At 35.1% G+C, this 26,622-nt stretch overlaps 1 protein-coding gene across 1 annotated transcript; it reads right to left on the bottom strand.

Annotated features, from left to right (window-relative positions):
• LOC127118808 (probable glucan 1,3-beta-glucosidase A) lies at positions 1–3,020 on the bottom strand. The gene is made up of 7 exons (XM_051049060.1): positions 2,714–3,020; positions 2,038–2,157; positions 1,621–1,965; positions 1,223–1,392; positions 985–1,140; positions 539–891; positions 1–461 (listed from the first exon to the last, which is right to left on the bottom strand). The coding sequence occupies exons 1-7, from the start codon at positions 2,903–2,905 to the stop codon at positions 280–282; spliced, it is 1,518 nt and encodes a 505-aa protein (XP_050905017.1). The 5' UTR covers positions 2,906–3,020; the 3' UTR covers positions 1–279.
• Between the last annotated feature and the right edge of the window lie 23,602 nt (positions 3,021–26,622).

Genomic DNA, 26,622 nt, shown 5'->3' on the forward strand with positions numbered 1-26,622 from the left:
TACACAATTGAGATGAAATTATAGGGGGAAAACTACATAATAGAGCTATGAATAAGAACAAAATGGATTCAATTTTTTTTTTTTGGATTCCATATAGATTCCCGTGATAGTAAAAATCCAATTCTACATTTCTAGTAAGGGTGGTCATTATTTTCAATCTTTTTTATGAAACAATCTATTTGTTTCTTCACAAAGAACCCATAAAAAACCATAATGAACTACAAGTCCCAAAACTAAGCAGAAGCTAACTTTATTTTTTTGGGAAATAGAAACAACTTTCTAAAGCTTTATGTAACCATTATTAATCATCCACTCAAGACTCCAGTGCTGGTTTGCATTCTTAAAGGCCCAGTAAGCCCAACCAAATGTTGCTCGACCGAAAACATCTATTTGCGCCTTGCCAAATCTCTGGAAATCTTCTTTCGTAGCATTTTTAACTCGCCAATCAGAAACCCATTCACCTTGAATTCAAGATTGATTCATTTTAAAAACTAACACATTCATAAAGAGAAATATAATGAACCATTCTAAAACTTACCAACAAAAATAAGAGGACCGTTTGATGCTGTAATAAAATTCAAATCCGATGAACGATTGTTGTAAATAAAATCAATGTTCTGTTGAGCAGTCATGTTTTCAAATAAATCATCAAAAATGCTGTAGTAATGGACATCAATGACCGGTCGCGTAAAACTATTAGCAAGAGGAAAGAGTTCTCTATGCTCTGATGGTCCAAGTCTATTCGACATAACCACATAAGCCGCAGTCGAGTGTTTGCGCACCGCGTCATAACCAGCTTTATAATACTTGGTCAAGCGCTCAAGTGTCACACCAGGTGAGAGTGGCTCGTTTAAGAGCTCAATTGCATATAGACTAGGGCTTTTTGCATACCTATAATATAACACATGTGGTGAATCATCAAAATTTGAAATATATAATATTGTGTGTACTTTTGAATTATGAAACAATGTGCAACTATGGTACCTTGCAGTTAGGAGACTAATAACATCAACTGTTTGTTGAATGTTTTCATCTGATTTTCCCCATTCTTGTGATCCGTCTCTTGTCGAACTATGTTGAAAACCATTTTGAGAACCAGGTGCAGCATGAAGATCAATGATGATTTTCAATCCATATTTTCTGCATGCATGTACACAAATTTTAAATATTTGCATTTTAGAGTTTAGCTTTTTCCAAGATTATAATTAGTTAATGAACTTACTGGGCCCATGAGAAAGCATTGTCTAGTGAGTGCAATGAACCTCCAACATAAGGCCATGGTGGAGTTGGGTCACTTGCTATCCACCAACCCACTGGAATTCTAACTGCATTTAGTCCATTACTAGCTATGAACTTGAAATCATCTTCAACTATAAAAGTACTCCAATGCTCCTTAAAAAATAAACACCATCAATTCTAGATTAAAAAACGGCCAATTACCACGAAAACTGAAAAAATAATAATTGACCTATGACCGCAACAAGACGTCGATACAGCAAAAAATATTCTATATAAATGTTAAGTGAGTTCACACCGCCACAACTGCAATCAGTATCGGGATGGACCGAAATTGCGAAATCTTTTACACGACCTGACACTTTTGCAACCGTTAATACCTACCTTCATAACTTGTGCAGCTTTTATAGGGCCATAACCATTTGTTAACTGGAAATCTCCTTGCAATCTTGCAGCAATTGTCAATTGAAAAACAGTTGGGTCATTATCTTCCCATCCTCTAACTTCGGAAACATCAACGGTCACTAACTCTTCTGATTTTGCCTGCAAGTAGTATCCATTCGATGCTTTGATTCGAACAAGGGTTGAAGTATCATTTTTCTTAACAATATAGAAAGTTTCTGACTCAGTGGAAGAATTCGTAATTGCAACAACGTTGATCTCATCTAAGCCCACAAACTGTTTGTTAAAAACCCTGAATCTGAATGTTTCCTCGTTTATTCTCCACAACTGCATAAAATGAAAGCATATTAACATAAATAAATTCATATTGATGAATCAATAGTAATAAGGCTATCTTACTCTGAATGTTTCCCAACTTGAAGCAGTTGTGCGGTTTGCAACGAGGATAGTTCCTCCTCCAGATTCTGCACATAGATATTTCCCTGTTGTTACTGATTTGAATTGAAGACCAGTTCCATCCTACACAATGATTGAGAAATTAAGAGCTGCTCATGATCATGATCATGTTTCATGAATGAAGATATGGATATGATACTAAAAAAAGTTAATAAAGAGGAAAACGTGCTACTTAATAAGTATTCAAATCCTTTTTCTTTTAAATTTTATTTTTCACTCTCTTATTAATTTAAAATTTAGAATGTTAACTTTACAGGTCAATCATTCTTTACCGTCGGAAATGTTCCGACTATTGCAACGAACTCCAAATTCATATTTTTCAATCAAACGTAGTTCCTGAGAGTTGAACTTTATGAACTATGTTTAAGTAATTTTTCAGTGCAATTTTGAACTTATTCCAAAAAAACTCGTATAGTAAGTTTATAGTATGCACACTTAAAATAGGAAGTTTAAATTATTACACTAAAAAAACCAAATTTCATCATTCTAAAAAACTAAAAGTTTGTTTAACAGATAGATCCGACATACTATATAATACACTTAAAAATAGACAACTGTTTCTTAGAATTGACACTAAAGAAACACAGTAATTGTTTCTTGTAAAAGTAATGATACTAACCAAAAAGTCTTTATTTGGAATGGCATCAAAGAGAGAAGGTTTCATCCAACCTTCAGTAACCAACCAACCACCAAGACTAACAGCTTTCACTCTAAACTCTGAATTAATTGCTCTCCCATGTATCATAGCAAACAACATAATCAAATTAACAAACCATATTTTGATGTTCATAATCATAGAGTTTGTCATCATTAGATATCTTTGATATTTGTCTCAATATCCTCACACTTTGGTTTTTCAAAAAATGTGGGGAATTATATATGGAGAGAATGGTGAAGATAAGTCAAACTCTAGAAACTCTTGACCAATCTTAGGCTGCCTAAAATCACAATACATTATTATATATGAAATGGTTTTCAGTGTAGAAGCACAACATTTTGTCGATAAACATGATCATTTCACACTACTATATGAGTTTTTTTATCTTTATTTTATTCCTTTTTTTCGTTAAATTAATCATTATATGTATTTTTTGTACTAAGATCTAATATGATCCTTTTCTCACGATGTGTATTTTGTATAAGTGTGCAAAAAAAATCTTGTTTTTGGAATGGTTGAAATTTCACCACCGCATTAACTCCACCACCAATTTTCCCACTTGTCATTGCAAGTTGTATGTTTTAGTTGACGTTTTATTTGTACTCATATGTTCATTGCAAGTTGATTTCAATTTTAACAAAAATATATAAATAATATTAAATAAAATGAAAGTTTAATGAACAATTTATGAACAATTTCTTTATTATAAAAGCTTTTATTTTTATTTTTATATTTAGTACATATGCAAGACATTTTAAATATGAAGTAAGTTTAACATTCAATTTTGTATCATTATTCTGGAAATAATGTTACGTCTTGTTGTTATGTATTTGTTGAGTTCTTTTTAGTGGTTTATTTCTTTAATGGCCACTATGAGTCTATGACCGTTGGATAATGTCGTGGAAAATGACATCAATGAACCATCCTGCAAATGAAGATCAAAGCGTGAAAGATTTGAAGATACAAAATTAGATGTTTTAAACAATAGATCCTGTTATAAACGAGACCATCTCAAAGAAGGACATTGTTAAAGATATTTGAGATTCGATAAAGAAAATATCAAGGCATTGCACGGGTAAAACATGGACAACTCCAAATTGTTTCGAAATATTTTGAAATTCTTCACATGAAGGAAGAGAAGTCAGTCAATGATTTTTCAAGAAAATTGTCAATAGCAAACATGATGTGTATTAATGGAGACAAATTGAAAGATGTTGTAGTCATTGAGAAAATAATTATGAATGTGTGCCAAATAGAAAGATATTCTTTTATAATGGAATTAGAGTTGATCGGTAAACATGGAAGAAGAGCGTGTTGCAGTGGTTCTAAATTCTGATGCGGTGGAGACGGAGCTAACCTGCAAGATTAGTACTCCAACGTTTAAGTCACAATGAGAGTGAAAAATAATGTATGAATGAGAATAAATTTGAATACATAAGGAATGACACGATTTTCCTCTTAAATAGAAGAAACGGTTAGAATGGAAAACGTGGAGCGGGGTGTGGATCGCAGTCAGCCATTAGATTGATCTAAAATGTCAATAAGGCTTTTGTATGCATTAAACCGCCTATGAGGGCACTACAACAAAAATGAGTTTAGGCATTTATAGAAAACCGTCCCTAAAGGTAGAAAACTATAGCTTAAGACTTTAGGGGGAAGTTTATCGGGCATGGAATAAACAGATGTTACCTATTCTTTAAGAGTGCGGTTTTTTATTTCTACCCACAAATTCTGAACACCGTCGCCTTAAAACCTCTTTGATGTATCACATGGACCTCTAGAGAAATATTTTAGATAAATTGATACGTTATCTTTTAAGGCTCGAGTTTTAAACCATTCACTGTAATCGTGACTTTGGGTTTTAGCCTTAACTTACCTACATCCTTTAGTTTGAAAATTGACAATATCATCGTATTCCCTACAAATTTAACTTATCATCAGATAGAAAATAACACTAATATATGTGAGTGCGCGTGTGTTTTTTTTTATAAATGAACTTAAACTATTATGGTACCTGATGAATGTGTTAACTCCATCACAATCGAACCAAAGGTATCAATGGGTTTGAGATTTTGTAATTGAATTTAGAAAAAAATGGTTTACCATTTTTCTTCCCATCTAAAGAACAGACAATACATGAAAAGTAATTGCTTAAATCCACATCACACAAATCACTATTGTCATAATTATGACTCTTTCTATTAAACCTTGTGTCTACATTATCATGTAAATATTCTGAGCAAAAAGTCAAAATTTCTTCAGTCAAATATGCCTCAGCAATAGATCCTTCGGGAAGAGCTATGTTACGAACATAAATTTTAAGTTTACATAAATTTCTTTTAGTGGGATACATCCATCGAAATTGAATTGGACCACTCAATCTAACTTCATTTTCCAAATGAATAGGCAAGTGAACCATTATATCAAAAAAACATGGAGGAAAAATAATCTTCATCTGATATAGAATATATGCAATATCGGCTTCCAAGAAATTCAAATCTTGCTCTTGGATAACTTTTTTACACAGAGCGAAAAAATGATCCTAAGAGTGAAAAAGTCCCTCTTACCGCTACTTGTAATAAGTAATGTAACATGAAATGTGTGTCATGATTCTTGTAGCCAAATACTTTCTTATTACTAACATAAACACACTTTGAAATGTTTGATACAGTCCAATCTGAAAATTTGGCATCCTTTAAAACAATGCAAAAAATAGTCTTTTCATGTGCACTCATTGAAAAATAAGATTTTATAATCTCTGCACGGCCTCCACCAATCTCTTTTGGATGAAGATTCTTTCTAATTTTGATATCTTTCAAATTATAACGAGCATTAACATGACATTTTATCTTCTCTAGAATGTCTAAAAGTGTCTCAATAATATTATAAAATATATTTCTTTCAATGTGTTTCACATCAAAACTATGACATAACGTATTTTCAGCCCAATAAGGTAACTAAAAAAATATTTAATTGTTCTTCCATGGACCAACTCTTTTCTTCTTTTTTTTTTTACAAAATTCATTCTCAAAATCTTTTAAGGTTTCCGCAATTTCGGTTACTTTTAACAAAGAAGGTGTAGACCTAAGTTCTTTCCTTCCATTAAAGGACCTTTTATTTGATCTCCACACATGGCTCATTGGTAAAAAGACACGATAACCCATGTATAACATCTTGTGGATACTTTTTAAATATGACAACTCAATGTTATGATTGCAACACGCACATGCCAGCTTTCCTTTGATGCTCCAACCTGATAACATAACGTGCCCAAGATAATCACTAATAGTCCATAAAAATGAAGCACAAATTTTAAATGTTTGTTTTTTTGAGGCATCATATGTATCTACTCCTAATTCCCTTAACTCCTTTAACTCCTAAATTAAAGGTTGAAGGTATACATCAATGTCGTTCCCTGGTGATTGTGGTCCTGTAATCAACAATGACAACATTATATATTCAGATTTCATAGACAACTAATGAAGATAGTTGTATACTACCATCATGACATGTACTGTGTGATAAGATTATGGTCTGGAATGGATTGAAGTTGTCATTTGATAAGCCAAGTCTTATGTTACAGAGCTCAGAAGTAAAGTCATGATGAAGTCTATGAAAATCCTTCCATGCTTGTCCATCCGCGAGATGCCTTAATTTTACATCCTTTGAGTGTTCTTCTTAATGCAACCTCATTTCTTTTGTTATCATTGGACACATAAATAACCTTTGAAATCGTGGATGTAGATGTCCTTAATACATCCAGGAGGAGAACCCCAATACGGTTAATTTGTTGCTTGTCTTATCTCTTTCCTTTTGATTTACTTTCGATTATTTGAGTCTCCTTCGTGATTGCACATCTTTGGATCAAGAAATGATTCATTTTTAGCATGCATAAACCATTGGTTAGGTTTGAACTTGATCATAATGGTTTTAATAAATTGCAGGAGTCGGTGGAATAAGAGTCGTATATATTATTGATTCAATTTAGGTGGAAAGGAAAATCTCAAAGCCATTTGAAAATTTTGAAAAATTAGGATTTTGGGTGTTTGATTTGAATCAAGCATATATCCTTATTCTAATCATTTTGGATAGAGGAAAACCAGAAATTTTCAAAACATTTTGATTCAAATCAAATTTTACACATTATTCGAATCATTAAAGGTGGGTCACCTCTGCCATAATTAATTTGAATCAAACTTCACACCTGATTCGAATCATACGATTTTTCCACATTTTTCCAGTTGGCTCAACTTGTTTGATTTGAATCAAAATTAACACATGATTTGAATCACAAGGTCTTTGATTCGAATCAGCTGAAAAATGGGTTAAAACTCTATTTTTCTTTTATTCCACTTCACTTGTTCATTTGATTCAAATCATGAAATGCTCTTGATTCGAATCTAACTAGCATCTCAACCATATTTTATGCTTAATCTCAAGCACGTGTAAAATCTGTTTGTCATCATCTCTCAAGTAACGAATCAACAAATTGATATTCATTTTTGTGTGATTCTGTGAGAAAAATCAACACCCTCTGATTTTGAAAGTTCAAGTTCTCGCAACAAATATCTTGCATCTTCACCTTTTTTTTATTCAGATCTTGATAACGAGAGACTTGTAATTGATTGAAGGAGGCGCGCTCTTGAAAATAATCGTTCTTGAAGATTTGGTTGATATTTTCAAGTTTTGCAAGATTGATGTGATTGTCAATGATGCTGACAAATTCCATTGAAAAGAAGTAGGTTCTTATCTCCATATTGCCTTAGTAGTGACTGTGTGGAAGACTAGGGATAAGGTTGAGTTCTTCTCAAATGTTCGGATAATTAATCTCTCAATGAATCGGTAGGATCAAAGGGTTGATTGCTAAACACAAAGAGTTGGAGCCGATTTGTGATATTGGAAGATTCAAGAAGTGTTAATCGAGTAAAGATTATGTAGAAGAGTTTGGAATTATGATATATACAAGTCAAGATCCAGATAGGAGATTTTATTATTCTCGCATTATTATAGATTGCTGATTGTATGAACTCCTGCAAATATTTTCCAAATAAAAAGGAACAATGCAGGTTCCAATGGGAAACCATTGAAGAATGTACATAGGAAAAGTGAGGACAAATATTGAAGCATAATAAATCTCGGTATTCTCTCTCTCTCTCTCTCTCTCTCTCTCTCTCTCTCTCTCTCTCTCTCTCTCTCTCTCTCTCTCTCTCTTACTCTTGCATTTAATTTTTATAGTATTTGCATGCTTAGGTATTTCAATTCTAGTGCAGTTTATCGTTTATTCAACTGGTGGCAATTTATTATGTAAGCGTAGGTTTTGTTAGAATTAGATACCTTATCGAGCTGAATTGGTGATTAAACGCACCTCGTGGATTAGAATTCACTATATTGAATCGTTGTATAAACGCACCTTGTGGATTATACAATTGAATTAATTAAATACCATGTAATTATCACATTTGTCTTTGGTGTTTGTGAATCGATTTAGTCTTAACGTTATCAAATTTTGAAAAGTATAATTTTCATATTTTTGCATCAAACCTTCCGCACACAACTTTTGAAAACTCTCTAGATTTTATTTTCTACTTCTACATTCACACCAACAGTTGGTATCAGAGCCTGGTTTTTCTTATTGTGTCTAATTGACATCCAAAAGTTGTGAATATGGCGAACGATGATGATCCTAAGGGAGCGTATAATAGAGTACATATTTTCAAAGGCAAAAATTATACTTAATGGAAATTGAACATGTATGTACACTTTTTATCTGTTGATAAAAACCTATGGTGTGCCGCCACCAAAGGACCGTTTATCCCCACGGGTGATAATGATGTTGTTAAACATCCTAAGTATTGGATGGATGATGATACCAAAAAGGCTTCATATAGTTTGAAAGTGAGGAACATACTTATTTCCACTTTAGGCACTAAAGTATTCTACTCAATTTCACATCATATGAATGCTAAAGGTATGTGGGACGCTCTCCAAACTCTCTATGAGAGAACGAATGACATCAAGGATTCTAAAATCAATATGTTTATAGAGGAGTTTGAACTATTTTGTATGGAACCCGGAGAATCCGTGGATTCCATGAAAACTAGATTCCTCTATTTAATCAACACGGGCAAAACCTTTTCTAACAAAGATTGTACTAACAAAATATTGAGGTCTATGTGTAGGGAGTGGCAACCAAAGATCACCTCTATACAAGAATCAAATGATCTTAGTACTTTGGATATTACAAAATTGTTTGGAAAGTTAGTCAAGCATGAGAATGAGTTGAAGTGACTCGCCGATAGCGAAGTAAAGTCGAAAATAAACGAGAAAGGTAAAGAAGAGAAACAAAATCTTTCTTTGAAAGATTTGTCATATAAAGGGAAGAAGTCAATGGAAGAAAGTGAAAACTATGACAAATAAGCTTCTAAAAAATAAGAGATGGGTTTATTTGCCATACGTTACAATAGATACCAAAAGAGAAACAAGCTCAAGCATTCTGACAAAGGACTAGTAAATTTCAGAAATACTCACCCACCAAAAGAAAAATGATAATGATATCACGTGTTATGAGTGTGGAAAATTGGGACATTATAAAACCACATGTCCAAGTATCACCAAACATCATAAAAGTAAAGACAATGATTTCTACATGATAAAAGGAAACATCTCCAAAGGTCGTAGAGCCTATATCGCGTGGTAAGAAGAGGATGATAGCTCCTCCTCTTATTCTTGCTCGAGTTTAGATGATGAGTGTGCCAACTTTTGTTTGATGGCATGTAAGAAAGGTGAAACTTCAAAGGTATATAATTCTGATTTCGATGATGAGTATTCTTATGGTGAATTTTTTAAGGCATTCATTGACATCTATATGGATTCTATGAAAGCATTTAAGAAAATTTATCTCCAAAAAGAAAGGACTTTAAAACTTGAAGAGGAGATAAATCAGCTTAATCATGCTTTAGAATCTCTTAAGGAAACGCATACATCTCTAATGGATACGTGTTGTATTGTTTCAGATACTTTAAATATGGAAATAATGGAATATGTTGAGTGTCCAATTTTAAAACTTGAAATTGAAACTATTAAAGGACAAATAACACATGCTACTTCATTATCTTGTACTTGTTCTAGCTCTTCGGGTGAAAGAGGGGAGGTTTTTAAGAAAAAACCTCATATCACTAAAAGAAATAGAAGAAGCGTTTCATCTAAAGCTATTTGCCATTATTGTGGTAGTAAGGGTCACATTAGGCCTCTTTGTCATATTAGGAACATTCAAGTTCTCAATGGTAAAATGAAATGGATTTCTAAGTGTAACTCAACTAACCCTAAAGGACCCACTAGTTAGAGACCTAAATTGTCTATTTGAATTGTCATATGAAAGCCTTGCCTCCACAAAAACATTACAGTTTCTAGATAGCGGATGTTCAAGACACATGACGGGAGATGCTTCCATGTTCATCAAGTTTGATGATAAGCAAAATGGTCACGTCACATACGAAGACAATATGAAATCAAGAGCAAACCGGCTTCCGAACTCTACGTCCTCTCCGAATCGAGGGCCTTTGTTAAATATACCGTTCATAACCTTATGAGATTTCCTGATCAAGAAGCGCTCAAGAGATCTATTCTATCCGATTTGATGGATCATCTTCTCGATCACAGTTGTCTAGGGTCTAGATCCTCAACATTCTCGAAAAATTATGCAGGGTGACAAAAGTAAGGATCTGAGAATCAAACTTAGAGATAATATGGGGTGCAAAAGATATGCCCGTGAAGGCCACCCCAGAAACTTGTGGCCATCCATTCAGTTTAACATTACTCATACTTCCGATCTTGATCGAGAGACTTATGGTGGTTGTTAAAAGATACTGGAAGTTCATAGTTAACGGCTCGCACGGATCGAGTCCAAGGTAACTTCCAAAGGAACTGGAGGACCTCTGACAAACCAACGAGCAGACCTCAGATAAAAATCGATGTCCTCCTTATTGCTTGGCCTAGTATTATAAATGAAATCTAGTTTAGGAGCACTAGATAAAGAGTAGGGATGTCTAAGCGCATAAGCAACATTCTTGGGAGACATCACTCAGGGCTTAAAAAAGATGATGAGCAAGCCTTTTTCATTTAAGATTGGAAAAAGGCAAAATATATGTTGTCCTTGGATCCCTGATGTAGGCACCCTATATCTCGACAACCTCTTTCAACCGTTGCATGGTCTCACCATCCTAGAAGGAAGGCCCAAGCCATAGAGTCATCATCCCAAGGAGTTTCTCTTATCCTGGAAAGAAAGAGTGCCTCGTTGAAGCAGTGGGAAGAACGATTGGAAGAGCTAAGCACTTCCATAGTTTATCTCAAGCTACATTTCCGGAGGAGTCGGTAGTCCAATAGCACATCGGCGGGCCAACCCCAAAACATGGTACTACAATACCCCATCCAACTAAGGGAGACGCCTTTAAGAGAGTAGTCTCACCCTAGACCCTTAAGCATAATCTTCCAACTCGGAGCTCTGGAAAAATACATATATCAGAGGCCAATACTTTTGGTACTTGTATCGAATTATTTATTAATAATAAAAAGGAATTTTTTATTTATTATGTTTGTTTAATAAAGACCCTAGAATAGCTAGTCCATTTAATGTATCAAGTGTGACTTAATCATGATACCCCATTAAACATAAGGACACTATTCTTAAAGTATCCGTAGTCGAGCTTTGTTGTGAAGTGGGATAACATTAAAGCATTAAGGCTATGATGTATATAGACTGATGATCACATCTCATGGATCATGGATAAGGAGTTATTAAGTCTTAAACATATGTATGAATATTAGGAGTAGTATTTATACTGGATTGACCCGGTATGAGAATACTACATAGAATGTTATGCAAAGTGTCCTAAGTTATTCTCATGGTGATAGTGGTGTATACCACCCTTCGACCTGAAACCACTATGGAACCTAGATGTAGAGTCGAGTGCTTTATTGTTGATCAAAAATTGTCCGTAACTGGATGACCATAAAGAGAGTTGATGGGTACTCCACGAAGCATGCTGAGGGACATGGGTGACCTAGATGGAATTTGCCCATCCCGCGTAACAGGATAAATGTTTAAGGGCCGAATATTGAACTGGACAAGGATGATATGGTCTATGACTTGTGTTCAATATAAACATAAGGACAAAAGGGTAATTATACACACAAGTATTATCACAAAAAGGGATTTGTCATATCACATGACATTTTCGTGCCTTGGGTAGCAGTGATGTGTTGCTAGATACCGCTCATTGTTTATTATGTTAAATACGTGATTTAATATAATTGCCAATGTCATGAAAACCTACAGGGTCACACACAAAAGGACAGATTAATGAGAGATAAAGTAAATAAGGAACATCGTAAGGTACAATGCACTTAAGTAATTGTGGAACATTGTAAGGTACGGTGCACTTAAGTAGAATACGAAATATGGTAAGGTACCACACACTTAAGTGATTTTTTGGTATACCATAAGATATGGGCCACATACACTTAAGTGGAATTTTTAGCTTGTAGCCCACACAAGTGCTTCTATAAATAGAACCCTTGTGCAGAAACATTTCATTAGATGAAATTTCGTTCCTCTCTCTCTATCTATCTCTCTCTCTCTCTCTCCCACACACACACACACACTCAAAGCCTTCATTCGTAGCAGCTAGCACTGAGACTGAAGGAATCCGTTCGTGTGAATTGAGTAGAGGCGTTGTCACCATTCAACGTTAGTGATCACTCCTTAGATCCGTATCAAAAATTTCAATCGCCACAAGAGGTAACAATTTCTATCACTGATCATACCCATTCGTAAGGATCACTAATTGGGCAGTGGAACGCCCCGCTAACTCTAAGTAGTGTGATCAATTACTGAAATTTAATTTGGTTTATTTAATTAACAGAATTTAAATTAATAATAACGTGTTTATTATTATTGTCTTGTGGTGATCGGTTATGGCCATAGTTTTCCTTTTTTTTTGGGGGGGGGGGGGGGGGGGGAGATTTTAAAATATGGCTTGCGTGTCGTGCCTCTATTTTAATCTCTTAATGTAATTTCTTTTCTCATCTCACTCCCTCGTATGTAAAACAAGTTTCTTTTATGTAATGTAATGTTATTAAGAAAGAGAAGAATACAATATCAATGGAGGACAACCTTGAAGATCTTGCTTGGAGAAGCTTAGATCGTTATTAGGTTAGCTTAGGTTCTCTCATTGGCTTGGGAGAACAATTGTGCTAGGGGCCATAACTGTTTCATTTTGTATGTATGTTGATGCATGTGAATATATGTTAATGCATGTGAGAGACGATTTATATAATAAATAAGCCAGTGAGATCAAAATAATTGCAAATTCCCTTAAATTAAATATTAAGTTTATGCTTTCCAAGTTTTAGCACTCACCAAGACTAGTATCGAATAATGTAGGTTTCGCCTACGGGAGGTGCATGTTCTATATTAGTAAGGTGCGATGGGATGATTGTAATATCCAATTGCTAAAACAATGGGTCAAACTTAACTAAACAAATTATAATAAGATTATATACGTTTAGAAGCAAGAGTTGGAAATGATCCATATGATGGATTGGAATAAGGAGTTATTCACCCAACTAAAATATTCAAGAGTTGCATTAAATACAATTGGAAGGAGTTCCTACCTAAATAACCTAGTTTTTTTGTAATCCGCCTATGCGGACTTAAAATAAAGTGAAATGTGGATCTCGACCCACTAGAAAATCTTCCAACGGGATTTTCCGAATCAAATGGTGAGGGTCATTTGTTTTGAGTAAAATAGTGGGAGCATATTTAATTAAAGGCCTTTAAATATGTTATTTCAATGATACTTATATTTTCATATTTTTCATGTAGGTTACCATGACAACAAACACCTCTAACAATATTTTGCTATCAATCCTTGATAAGGAAAAATTGTCTGGGACAAATTTTTTGGATTGACACCGAAATCTGAGGATTATCCTCAAGCATGATAGAAAGCTATATGTCTTGGAGAAACCTGTTCCTGAAGAGGAACCTCCTAGTTCTGCACCTAAGGCATAAAAAGATGCTTATAAGAAGCATGTCGATGATGCCAATGAAACTGCTTGCCTCATGCTAGATACCATGAACTCAGAGTTTCAAAAGCAGCATGAGAACATGGCAGCGTTCGATATGATCGGACACCTGAAGATGCTCTATCAATAGCAGGCAAGGCATGAAAGGTTTGAAGTTTCAAAAGCCCTTTTTCAATGCAAGTTAACTGAGGGAGCCCTTGTAGGTCCCCATGTGCTCAAGATGATTGGGTATGTGGAGAACCTTGAGAGTTGAGTTTTCCCCTCAGAAAGGAACTTTTGAATGATTTGATCTTGAAATCGTTACCAGATAGCTTCAGTAAATTTGTCTTTAATTTCAACATGAATGATATGGACAAAAAATTTCCTGAACTGCTAGGCATGTTAAGAACTGCTGAGCAGAATCTGAAGTCAAAAGGGAAATCCATTCTGATGACCAGAAATTGAAAGAGACAGAATAAAAGGCCCACTAAGAAGGGTGGTAAAGGGAAAGGCAAGGAAGTTCCCAAACCCAAACCCATTGCTCCCGTTTTGAAGCCTAGTGGAGGCATAACAAAGGAAGGTACATGCTTCCATTGCGGTAAGACCAAACACTAGAAGAGAAACTGCCCAAAGTACCTGGAAGATAAGAAGAATGGAGTAGAGACTTCAACTTCAGGTATTTTTGTTATTAAAATTAATCTATCTACTTTTGCATCATGGGTATTAGATATTGAATGCGGTTCTCACATTTGTACCAATGTGTAGGGGCTAAAAAGGAGTAGAGATTTGGAAAAAGGTGAAGTTGACCTACGAGTTGGAAATGGAGCAAAGGTTGTTGCTTTAGCCGTATGAACTTATGTATTGACTTTATCTAGTGGTTTAATAATTCAATTAGAGAATTGTTATTATGTACCTGCAATTAGCAGGAATATTATTTATGTTTCTTGTTTGGACAAGTTTGGTTTTACATTCATAATAAAGAATAATTGTTGCTCCATTTATTTGAATATATATTCTATGCTACTACACAAATGAACAATGGACTATATGTCCTTGATCTTGAAATGCTTATTTATAACATTAGTACTAAAAGGATGAAACCTAATGAGTTAAATCCAACTTACCTTTGGCATTGTCGATTAGGCCACATAAATGAGAAATGCATTTCTAAACTCCATAAAGATGGACTCTTGGACTCTTTTGAATATGAATCATATGAGACATGCATATCTTATTTTATTGGAAAGATGACAAAGTCTCCATTCACAGGAAAAGGTGAAAGAGCTAATGATCTTTTGGTCCTCATACATACTGATGTATGTGGACCACTGAACATACCTACCAGGGGAGGTTTTCAGTACTTCATTACATTTACTGATGATTTCATTAGATATGGTTATGTGTATTTAATGAAACACATTTCAGATTCCTTTGAAAAGTTCAATGAATTCAAGAATGAAGTACAAAACCAACTAGGATAGAATATTAAAACTCTTCGATTAGATCGAGGTGGTGAATATTTAAGCATAGAGTTTGATGACCATCTGAAAAAGTGTGTGATTCTATCCCAACTTACTCCTCCAGGAACACCCCAATGGAACGGTGTATTAGAGAGAAGAAATTGAACCTTGTTAGACATGGTCCGATCCATGATGAGTCACGCCGATCTTCCAAACTCCTTTTGGGGACATGCACTATTGACAGTAGCTTACACACTTAACCGTGTTCCATCCAAAAAGGTTGAGAAGACACCATATGAGATATGGAGTGGTAAGAAACCATATATGTCTTATATGAAGATTTAGGGTTGCGAAGTTTATGTGAAACGAAAAAATTTCAACTAAGCTTGAGCCCAAATCTTACAAATTCTTATTTGTGGGGTATCCTAAAGAAACAAGAGGGTATTAATTCTACAATCCTTCCGAGGGCAAAGTGTTTGTCGCTCGAACTGGAGTCTTCCTAGAAACGTATTTTATTTCCAAAGGAACCAGCGGGAGGAAAGTAGAGCTTGAAGAAATTCAAGAATCATAGAGCATTGGTACACCTATGAAGGAATTAGAGCAGGAAACACAAGTAGTTGTGGAAGAGCAACCTTCTCAAGTAGAACAAGACCAACGTAGGTCAAGCAGGATACGCCACCTACCTGAGAGATATGGATATCTCATAACTAATCAAGGTGATGTATTACTCATGGATCAAGATGAGATTGTGACCTACCAAGAGGTCATAATTGGTCTTGATTTTGAGAAGTGGCTAGAAGTCATGAAATCTGAAATGGATTCCATGTACACAAACCGGGTTTGGACCTTGGTAGAGCCTCCTATAGGAGTTAACCCTATAGGATGCAAGTGGGTCTTCAAAAAGAAGACGGAAATGGATGGTAAGGTACATACCTATAAGGCAAGACTAGTTGCAAAAGGATATAAACAAATTCATGGGATTGACTATGATGAAACATTTTCACCAGTTGCAATGCTTAAATCTGTTAGGATTTTACTTGTTATTGTTGCATATCATGATTATGAAATATGGCAGATGGATGTAAAAATTATTTTCCTTAATGGGAATCTTCTTGAGGATGTGTGCATGACACAACTTGAAGGATTTGACATACCAGAAGAAGCCCAAAAGATATGGAAGTTACAGAGATCAATCTATGGATTGAAGCAAGCTTCCAGAAGCTGGAATCTTCGTTTTGATGAAACAGTAAAACAATATGGATTCATCAAGAATGAAGATAAGCCTTGTGTCTATAAGAAGGTTAGTGGGAGCATGATCGTCTTCCTGGTATTATATGTAGATGACACATTACTCATTGGAAACGATGTCCCTACCCTACAACAAGTAAAGACTTGGTTGGAGAAATGCTTTCCTATGAAGGACCTAGGTGAATCAGCCTATATATTAGGAATCAAGATCTATAGAGATAGATCATAAAAACTGCTTGGCCTAAGTCAGAGTACATACATAGACAAAGTGCCGAGACAATTTAATATGCATGATTCCAAGAAAGGATTCATACATATGCAACATGATATGTGTCTATCAAAAACATAATCCCCTTCAACTAAAGAAGAAATCGATCGCATGAATAAGATTCCATATGCATCTGCAATATGATCTATCATGTATGCCATGTTATGTACTCGATCAGATGTCTCGTATGCCTTAAGTGTGACGAGTAGGTATCAACCTAATCTCGGTGATGCTCATTGGGTAGCTGTCAAGAATATCCTTAAGTATTCGAGAAGGACTAAGGACTCATTCTTGATACATGGAGGTCAAGAAGAGCTTGTTGTAATTGGATACACCGATGTTATCTTCCAGACAGATAAGGATGACTTTAGATCGCAATCTGGTTATGTGTTCTGCTTAAACGGTGGCGCTGTGAGCTGGAAAAGTTCAAAGCAAGATACAGTTGCTGATTCTACAATCGAGGCCGAGTATATTGTTGCCTCAAGTGCAACAAAGGAAGTTGTTTGGATCAAAAAGTTCATTAGTGAGCTTGGCATAGTTCCTAGCATTGTGGATCCCATTGATCTCTATTTTGATAACAGTGGTGCTATTGCACAAGGTAAAGAGCATAGATCTCACCAACGATCCAAACATATACTTAGGCGTTATCACCTCATTCAAAAGATAATAGATAGAAGATATGTGAAAATATGCAGAGTACCTACACTTGACAATATTGTTGACCCACTGACAAAGCCTCTTGCGCAGGAGAAGCATGATGACCACACTAGATCTATGAATATTAGAGGTATGCCTGATTGGCTATAGTGCTAGTGGGAGATTGTTGGTGTAAGCCCTAGAGGCCAATACTTTGGTGCTTGTATAGAATTATTTATTAATAATAAAAAGGCGTTTTTATTTATTATTTTTGTTTAATAAAGTCCCTAGAATAGCTAGTCCCTTTAATGTATCAAGTGTGACTTAATCCTGAGATTCCATTAAACATAAGAACATTATTCTTAAAGTATCTGCAATCGAGCTTTGTTGTGAAGTGGGATAACATTAAAGCATTAAGACTATTATGTATATAGACTTATGATCACATCTCATGGATCATAGATAAGCAGTTATCAAGTCTTAAACATAGGTATGAATATTAGGAGTAGTATTTATACTGAATTGACCCGCTATGAGAATACTATATAGAATGTTATGCAAAGTGTCATAAGTTATTCTCATGGTGATAGTTGTGTATATCACCCTTCGACCTGAAACCACTATGGACCATAGATGTATAGTCGAGTGATTTATTGCTGATCAAACATTGTCCATAACTGGATGACCATAATGACAGTTGATGGGTACTCCACGAAGCATGCTGAGGGACATGAGTGACCTAGATGGAATTTTCCCATCTTGCGTAATATGATAAATGTCTAAGGGCCCAATATTGAACTGGACAAGGATGACACAGTCTATGCCTTGTGTTCAATATAGACATAAGTGCAAAATGGTGATTGTACACACAAGTATTATCACAAAAAGGGATTTGTTAGATCATATGACATTTTCGTGCCTTGGGTAGCAGTGATGTGTTGCTAGATACCGCTCACTGTTTATTATGTTAAATACATGATTTAATATAATTGTCAATGTCGCGAAAACCTACAGGGTCACACACAAAAGGACGAATTAATGAGAGATAGGGTAAATAAGGAACTCCGTAAAGTACGGTGCACTTAAGTGAATTTTGGAATATCGTAAGGTACAAGGCACTTAAGTAGAATACGAAATGTGGTAAGGTACCACGCGCTTAAGTGATTTTTTGGTATACCATAAGATATGGACCACATACACTTAGGTGGGCTTTTTAGCTTGCAGCCCACACAAGTGGTTCTATAAATAGAACCCTTGTGTACAAGCATTTCATTAGATGAAATTTCGTTCCTCTCTCTCTCTCTCTCACTCAAAGCCTTCATTCATAGCAGCTAGCATTGAGACTAAAGGAATCCGTTCATGTGGGCTGAGTAGAGGCGTTGTCACCATTCAACGTTCGTGATCACTCCTTAGATCTGCATCAAAGGTTTCAATCGCCACAAGAGGTAACAATTTCTATCAATGATCATGCCCATTCGTAAGGATCACTAAAGGAGAAATTTTTTAATTTCCGTTGCGTTTTGGATCGTCATTCTCCTTCAAATAGCACATCGGAGGGCCGACCCCCAAAATAGGGTACTACAATACCCCGTCCAACTAAGGAAGATGCCTTTAAGAGAGTAGTCTCACCGTAGACCCTTAAGCATAATCTTCCAACTCGGAGCTCAGGCAAAATACATATACTAGAGCCCTCATACATCATCTGACCAAAGGAGACGCTTCAAAACACTAAGAGCATTCAACCTGAAACTCTAAAAAAAGGCACCAGCCAAGGATCTCAGATATCATCCACTTTGAGGTCGTCAATGAAGGTTATCAACTTTGGCATTTCATATTTACTTGTAACGAATTCAATTCACTATTATATATATATAGATATATATATATATATATATATATATATATATATATATATATATCCATTCCTCTTTGTGTGCTTCTTTGGTCCCTCATTCTTCTAGAAAGCCTAGAACAGGAGAAAGAAGATAAATGTATGAATGCGTTTTCGATACGAACTTTCGACATGGCTTGAGCATATTCTCATCTCGTTGTGTATCTGATACGAACTTAACACATTTCTGGGTTTCTGATTCGGCTTAAAAACATTCCAGGCCCAATTGTGTATCTGATACAAACTTAACGCATTTATGTGAATGTGATACAACTCAAATGCACACCTCATATATGAGGCTTATTAAACGCAATTATGCGTAGATGGCGCACCCCCATTCGAATCTAGCCAATCTTAGGGAATTGGTTATGGAGCCCAAATACGTCCACCTCGATCTAAGCCAAGCCTTGGGGGAAAGGACGAGGATCCTACTTTTGGATGGGGAACGATCATCTATGATGCGGAGTATAGTTCAAAGTGTGACATTTGTGTACTCTCTTTAATACTCATACAATATGTGGCATTACTCTATCACATTTACATTTATGGTAAATACACTTGGAAACAAAACGAAACATGCAAAAATCTGCTGGACAATCAGCATCCTTTTTACATCTATTTTGTGCTGTAATGATGAAAAAGAAACAAAAACATTTTACTACAAATAAAAGATTGCATACAAACTACAAAGTAAAAAAAATGAAATTTTGAAAAAGGATACATAAATGAATTACCATTAACATCTTTTGCAGTAAGAAATAGGAAAAAAATCAGAATCATCGCATAAGTAAAAGATAGAGTTTTGGCCATAGTTTTCTCTCTTTACATCTAACAGTAGAGTATGGTTTAATCACTTTATATATAATACATAAGACTCATGTTCTTCTAAAAACAATTTAATATTATTAACACTTAAGAAGTTGCAAGAAACACTTTATAATATTAGAGTCATTATCAAATGTCTTTTAACTAGATCAACGTTATGTATTTATGTCTTTAGCACACTTAGTAAAGGTGTATCATAAAAAACATGTTAATTATTATAGTTTATTCATTTTTAATAAAAAACTTAAACCTTTAACAATACAAAGAGGTAAAACTTTCGAAATTAATTAGACCGTATAAAATCTAAAAGAATAATGCATAATCTGTTTAACAAAATAGTTATCTACAAACTAAACGTATTGTGGAATATTTCTATAGATATAATTATTTAATTGCCATTTTTAATTTAGAAAAAGTATTTTTAGAGGTGTTGTAGTTCTTTAAGATCATATATAATATATATATATATATAATAATATATTATATATATATATATATATATCTATATATTATATATATATATATATATATATCTAATATATATATATCTATATATATATATATATATCTTTAAAATTTAATTAAGATCATGGATATTAACTCTTGTAGCTATGCATGGTTTTTAATGACTATTCGTAATCGTGATTATGACCGTAATATTGGTGATGATATGTTGTGGTGTCATTAAAAATTGAGAGAGAGAGAGAGAGAGAGAGAGAGAGAGAGAGAGAGAGAGAGAGAGAGAGAGAGAGAGGAGAGAGAGAGAGAGAGAAGAGAGAGAGAGAGAGAGAGAGAGATAGAGAAGAGAGAGAGAGAGAGAGAGAGAGAGAGAGAGAGAGAGAGAGAGAGAGGAGAGAGAGAGAGAGAGAGAGAGAGAGAGAGAGAGAGAGAGAGAGAGGAGAGAGATCTAGAGAAGCGAAGGAGAAGAGAGAGAGAGAGAGAGAGAGAGAGAAGAGAGATGAGAGAGAGAGAGAGAGAGAGAGAGAGAGAGAGAGAAGAGAGAGAGATTGCATTAACATAGATGAATGTACATCCAAAACACTTATATATGAGTTACAACTTGATTGAAAATTGAAATTGATCAAGTAAAATAACAGAAATTACAAACTATCGCGCTTGTAACCAGTTAACAAAAGTGGTTAACGGGTTACATCTGACACTGAATAATATTGGAAAATAAATCGGCTTCAGTGGTAACCAGTTAACAAAAACTGTTAATCCGTTACACCTGCAAAAACACAACATTTCTGCTATTGGAATGAATCTCAGGCCTTGTTGTAACATGTTACTATAAGACCCCAATTTTGATCCTAAGATCCTTCATGCTATCTCATCATATGCATTGACTTTGGGATCACACCTTGGCATCCTCCTTACCCTTCATTCATTGGGTTTGCATTGGGAGAAGTCACCAAGCATATTTGATTGTATCATACTTTATTTTTCTTTGTTTACTAACCAAAATGCCAAAAATATGTCTATGTATAATCTTACTTCTTTTGCAGGTAGTGTGTGCATCCACCAAGGCCTCATCAAACTCATATTTAGGGCTTGAGACCCTAAATGCAAAGAAACTAATTAAGAGATGGTTCACATTGACCCTAGACATTCTATATGAATCCCCATGATATCCATTTATCATTTTTATCAAGAATTCATCAAGAGTTGGAAGCTTATTTGCCTTGGAAGCCAAAATTCATATAGGTACCTGGTGTGACTTCCTCAGCAAGTTTCTTCATCATTTGATCAAATATTTCAAGGGATACTTCATATCACATCATCTAATACATATATGATCCTCCATGGGTCCAAGATATCAAGAGAACTTCAATTTTGCAAGTTAGTTCATGGTAGTTGACCAGAGAAAGTCAACTGGTCAAAACTGGGGTTCCCTAGACCATATCTCTTATAATTTTTGTCATATGAAAAGGATTCCAAGAGAACAGTTACTCCTTATGACATTCCAAACAACTTTCATGTTTAAGTCAAGATCTAGTTTTTCTTGGAAAATCATTTTTTATGGTGAAAGATTATAGGTCATTTTGTCTGAACCCTAGTTAGGAGGTCCACTTCCAAGGACCACCATAACTTGCTCAATTTTTATGATATTGTAATACCCCAAAATTTACCCTTCATTTTTCTTGGAAGCATGGGATTATATTTCGCATTTCATTGACATCATACTAGGTCATACTCATTGCATACTACATTAGTGACATGGAAATCAGGTTTTGGTTGATCACTCCTTGACAGAAGGAGCCCACACAAAGCAAGATTAAGAATTGAACTTCATTTTCTAAGTATACAAGTCTCAAGGGTCTCAGGGGGGTCCAAGTATCTTATTATGGTCCTCAGTTCATCAGTGAAGGATTCAAAGCTATCAGAGTGTTCATCTGGATTTAATAAGAAATTAGGGTTTCATGGCTACCTGCAACAGACAATGTTTGGTTGGAAGTAGAGGAGCTCATCCATGTCATGATTAGAGAGGCATCTTGGCCTAGGAAAATTCACAATTATCTCAGAAAGATCCATTGGCAATCAGTGCAATCAGTTCCTGATCATTTTGCCCTAAAACTAGGGTTTGGTATAAAATCCGTTTATTTCTGATTCTTTGGGTGAAACTCTTTTCCATGGCCCTCCATATGTCCACAAGGGTCTACATATAAAAAATCAGCTCTTTATTTGAGCTAGAAGTGCTTCAATTGATCAATGGAATCAGGAATCAGACAGTTTGGGAAAAGTCAACTGTGGGGGCCAGAAAAGTCAACTCCTGACATTGAGAGTGGAATCTCAAAATCCATGCCTAGGGGATCCTACATGTGAAATTTGATCAAGGTTGGATCATGGATTCATCATTTAATCAGGAATTGGAAAAGTTACTTAATTTGGAAATGGTTAACTTTCCATTTAGGGCAAGTTTTCATGATCGTTGCACTCACTTTAAGCCCATTTTGCATCAAGATAAAAGCTCCATTTGAAAATTTCTCCAACATGAAAGTTGTTCCTCTTGTTCCAAGCTTTCTAGATATATAAAGTTTGCTCCATTTGGATTAGAATTGAGAAAGTTATGCTTAGTCAAAGTGAGACATTTTTTAGGGTTTAGGGTTTAGGCAGATTTTGGGTCTGGCTGGCCCAATCAGATTTTCTAAGCATGCTGCACAAACCAGTCACGTTTTTTTTAACCTATTTTGGCCATGAATTAGACATCCATTCACTTAAGTTTGGCCCAAAATAACAATATTTTACACCTCACTTCACACTTTTATTCTTATGGATAAATCACTTATTAAAAAGCCCATGAAAACACCTAATCCACCCTATTTAAGAAGCTGAAACCCTAACCCTAAAGGAGCATTGGAATTTCGTGACAAGGAGGAAAAGCTTCATCACATATCAGATTCCATTCCACTTCTATTTTCCATTAGGTAATCATCTCTTCCATGACCATGTTTTGATATATCTACGCTTGCTTACCATGTTAATCACCATTTATCCTTCCATTTTCATATTTCTTTTTCTTATTTAAAATATTTTGTTCGTCCATAAAATTACCCAAAAATATTTTTCACTTTTCTTAACGTTTAATTTAGTTTTATATAATTTTTATTTTTGTATTTTTTTAATATTAATATTTTATTTTAATTATTTATTCTAAATGGTCCATTTTAACACACATTTTTTTATTGATTTTAGTTTTATGACTTAAAATTATTGTTAGCATTTGATTTATGGGATGAAGGTTGAACACTGTCTCATGGTCAACCTGACCTTTTCTTGGAATTTTATTTCACATTTTCAATTTATTTTGGCTTTATTTTTGATCCAGTTTGGTTGGTTGGCTTTTAATTTGACTTCTATTTTATTTTAATTAAATCACGTACCAATTTTCATTATTTTTAAAATATTTTTGGGGGATGATGATGTCCTGACCCCACCTTATTTAGTTTAATTTTTCATAATTTTCTTGATTAATTTACTATTTATTCTTGATTTATTTCTAACCTAGTCTTATTAATTGACTTTTGGTTTGACCTATGTTTTGTTTTAATTAATTCACGTGTCAATTTTCATTATTTTTAAAATCTTTTTGGGGGATGATGATGTCCTGACCCCACCTTATTTATTTTAATTTTTCATAATTTTCTTGATTAATTTGCTATTTATTTGTTATTTTTTAAGTTGACTTGAATTTTCAGTTGACTTCTTTATGATCGATGGTTGACTTAGGGATTGCTTATGGCAATTGAAGAGATCTTTTGATCCTCCCTTGTTCATCTCATATGCCATGTATTAGAGGCCTTTTACCTTGATTTTATTTGGTCCTTACCTCATTTCCTGATTAAATTATTCAGTGGACCCTTCGTGTGCATATTTTCATCTGTTTGATTCATCTGTTATCTTTTATACTTGTTTCTCTCATTCATGCTTTCTATTGCTTGATTATTTAACATGTTCATACTCCCATTCATTGTTTAAATGCTCCATTATTTGATTCTTTGGTTTGATTATATATTGTTTATTTATCCGATCTGATTGATAACTGTTGCCTACTTGTATGATGTATGAGGCATATATTCTTATTGTTTGTTTGCCATGAACAATCCCCATTCATAAAAAATGTACCCCTCTCCCATAAAGTGTATAATATTTATTTATTTATTTCTTTAGTCACCTGTTAATATAAGAATTAAAACGAACATCCGATAACCATTTCAAAATATGATCAAAAGCTCGATCCAACGTCGAGTAATCATTTTCAAAACTTAACAGAACCAGCACGCATTCATCCATCCTCTTGTAAGTCGATTTCCTCAGGCATCGCCATCTACCTGTAAGTCGATTGCCTTTGGCATCGCCATTTACCCTTATCCGTAACTCCTCTCCGCGCTCCATCCGTCGACTCTTGTTCCGTTTAGGTAGCACCCATTAGGTAGAACCCTTTGTATGATAACATAGGTAGAATTCCCTTATTCTTTGCATGCTAACATTAGGTAGATGTTCCCCTTTGTAAATCCTAACACATAGGTCCACATTGCATGACAACTCTAGAGTAGAGCTTCCCCACTTTTAGACCTTCCGTGCGCCTCCGATCTTGTGGCATGTCAGTCCGTTCTATTGCAAAGAGTAACTGCCTAAGACTCGATTCAGCGAGCTGCGACACCTACTGCTAGGACGTTGAACACACTGCCCACCCTCATTTGACACAGTTGGTGTCCTCTTTTGTAAGTCCATGTTCATATGGCAATCCTTAACCCCTAGTTAGCCGAACTACGTTTTGCTCTGATTCTCATTCCAGATGAGATACGTAGGCATAAGACGCGACGTCTTACCGAGCACACTTCTCTTTAACCCATGGGTAGCCGAGCTACGAAGACTCTGATTCTCATACTCAGATGAGATACGTAGGCAGTGGATGCGACATCCTTGCGAGTCATTTTCTTTTAACCTTCCTTTTAGTAAATAGTACTTTAGATATACCTACACCCTTTAGACTAGAACAACACTTATGAAAAGGGCTCCCTAGGAGTACCTAGGATGTTTTGGGTGCTTAAAACCTTCCCATTGCATAACCAACCCCCTTACCCAGATCTCTGTCACTTTTACTAGTTTTTGATTCGATAAAATTTTTAGGTTTTTGTTCGCTTTCTAACCATTCCTTTGGATAAATAGAAGTGCGGTGGCGACTCGACTTGTATGGTTTACCTTGGATTTAGTCAATATCTCTAATGGTAACGAATACCCCACTACAGAAAAGTGGCGACTCTGCTGCGGAATATCATTTTCCTAGTGGGTTTTGCCTACTTTTCATATTTGTTGTATTGTATGGTATATTGCTTTGTGACATATTTTTGTGCAATTTGGGATTACTGTATTGTATGTAATGATTGAATTATTTGAATATTAATTCCTTGTATGCTTGGTGATCTTCGTGAGATGAGTTCTATACCCGAACTCGAGTGCACTTAGGATAGGAGAATGGCATAGTCTTGTTGACTTGTGTGGAGTTATTCCTTAGCAAGTTGACTTGCAAGCCCATTCACTTGGTGGAGGTTATGTTGGGATCAATAATGTCACACGAGTAGTCGTGGTTAGGCATTACTCTTTCCAATATATGCCTTAGAAGCCAAGGACCTTAGTTTACCACGCCCATCTTGGCCTATTTTTAGGACGCAGTGCGAAGATCGTTCAAGTGTAAGATTTGATACGATTGTTACACGATACTACACTCATAAGAGCCTCTCTTGAGAATATTTTTGGAATACGAGTAGTCGTTTATCCGATAATATCCAAAAGATGGGATGATGACTATGGGAACCTCTTGTAGAACATGACTGTCAGGTTTAACCATAGTACACTCCCTTTGGGTGGTTCTTAACCAAGACTCCATGCTCGCGACTCGCAACAAATCCTTGATTCGTGGTTGATCCGTTCTTGTGTATCCTTAATATCAATGGAACTTGGGTGTTGATAAGGTGTA

This window comes from Lathyrus oleraceus, chromosome 2 (assembly GCF_024323335.1).
Source record: "Lathyrus oleraceus cultivar Zhongwan6 chromosome 2, CAAS_Psat_ZW6_1.0, whole genome shotgun sequence".
In the NCBI taxonomy this organism is placed as follows: domain Eukaryota; kingdom Viridiplantae; phylum Streptophyta; class Magnoliopsida; order Fabales; family Fabaceae; genus Lathyrus; species Lathyrus oleraceus.

Bases quoted from the DNA above. Each gene is read 5' to 3' on its own strand.
- LOC127118808 (XM_051049060.1), bottom strand. From the start codon at position 2,905: ATGATGACAAACTCTATGATTATGAACATCAAAATATGGTTTGTTAAT. The intron at 2,158-2,713 runs GTTAGTATCATT...ATCATTGTGTAG, and splicing joins TTCCAAATAAAGACTTTTTG to GATGGAACTGGTCTTCAATT. The intron at 892-984 runs GTACCATAGTTG...GTTATATTATAG, and splicing joins ATTAGTCTCCTAACTGCAAG to GTATGCAAAAAGCCCTAGTC.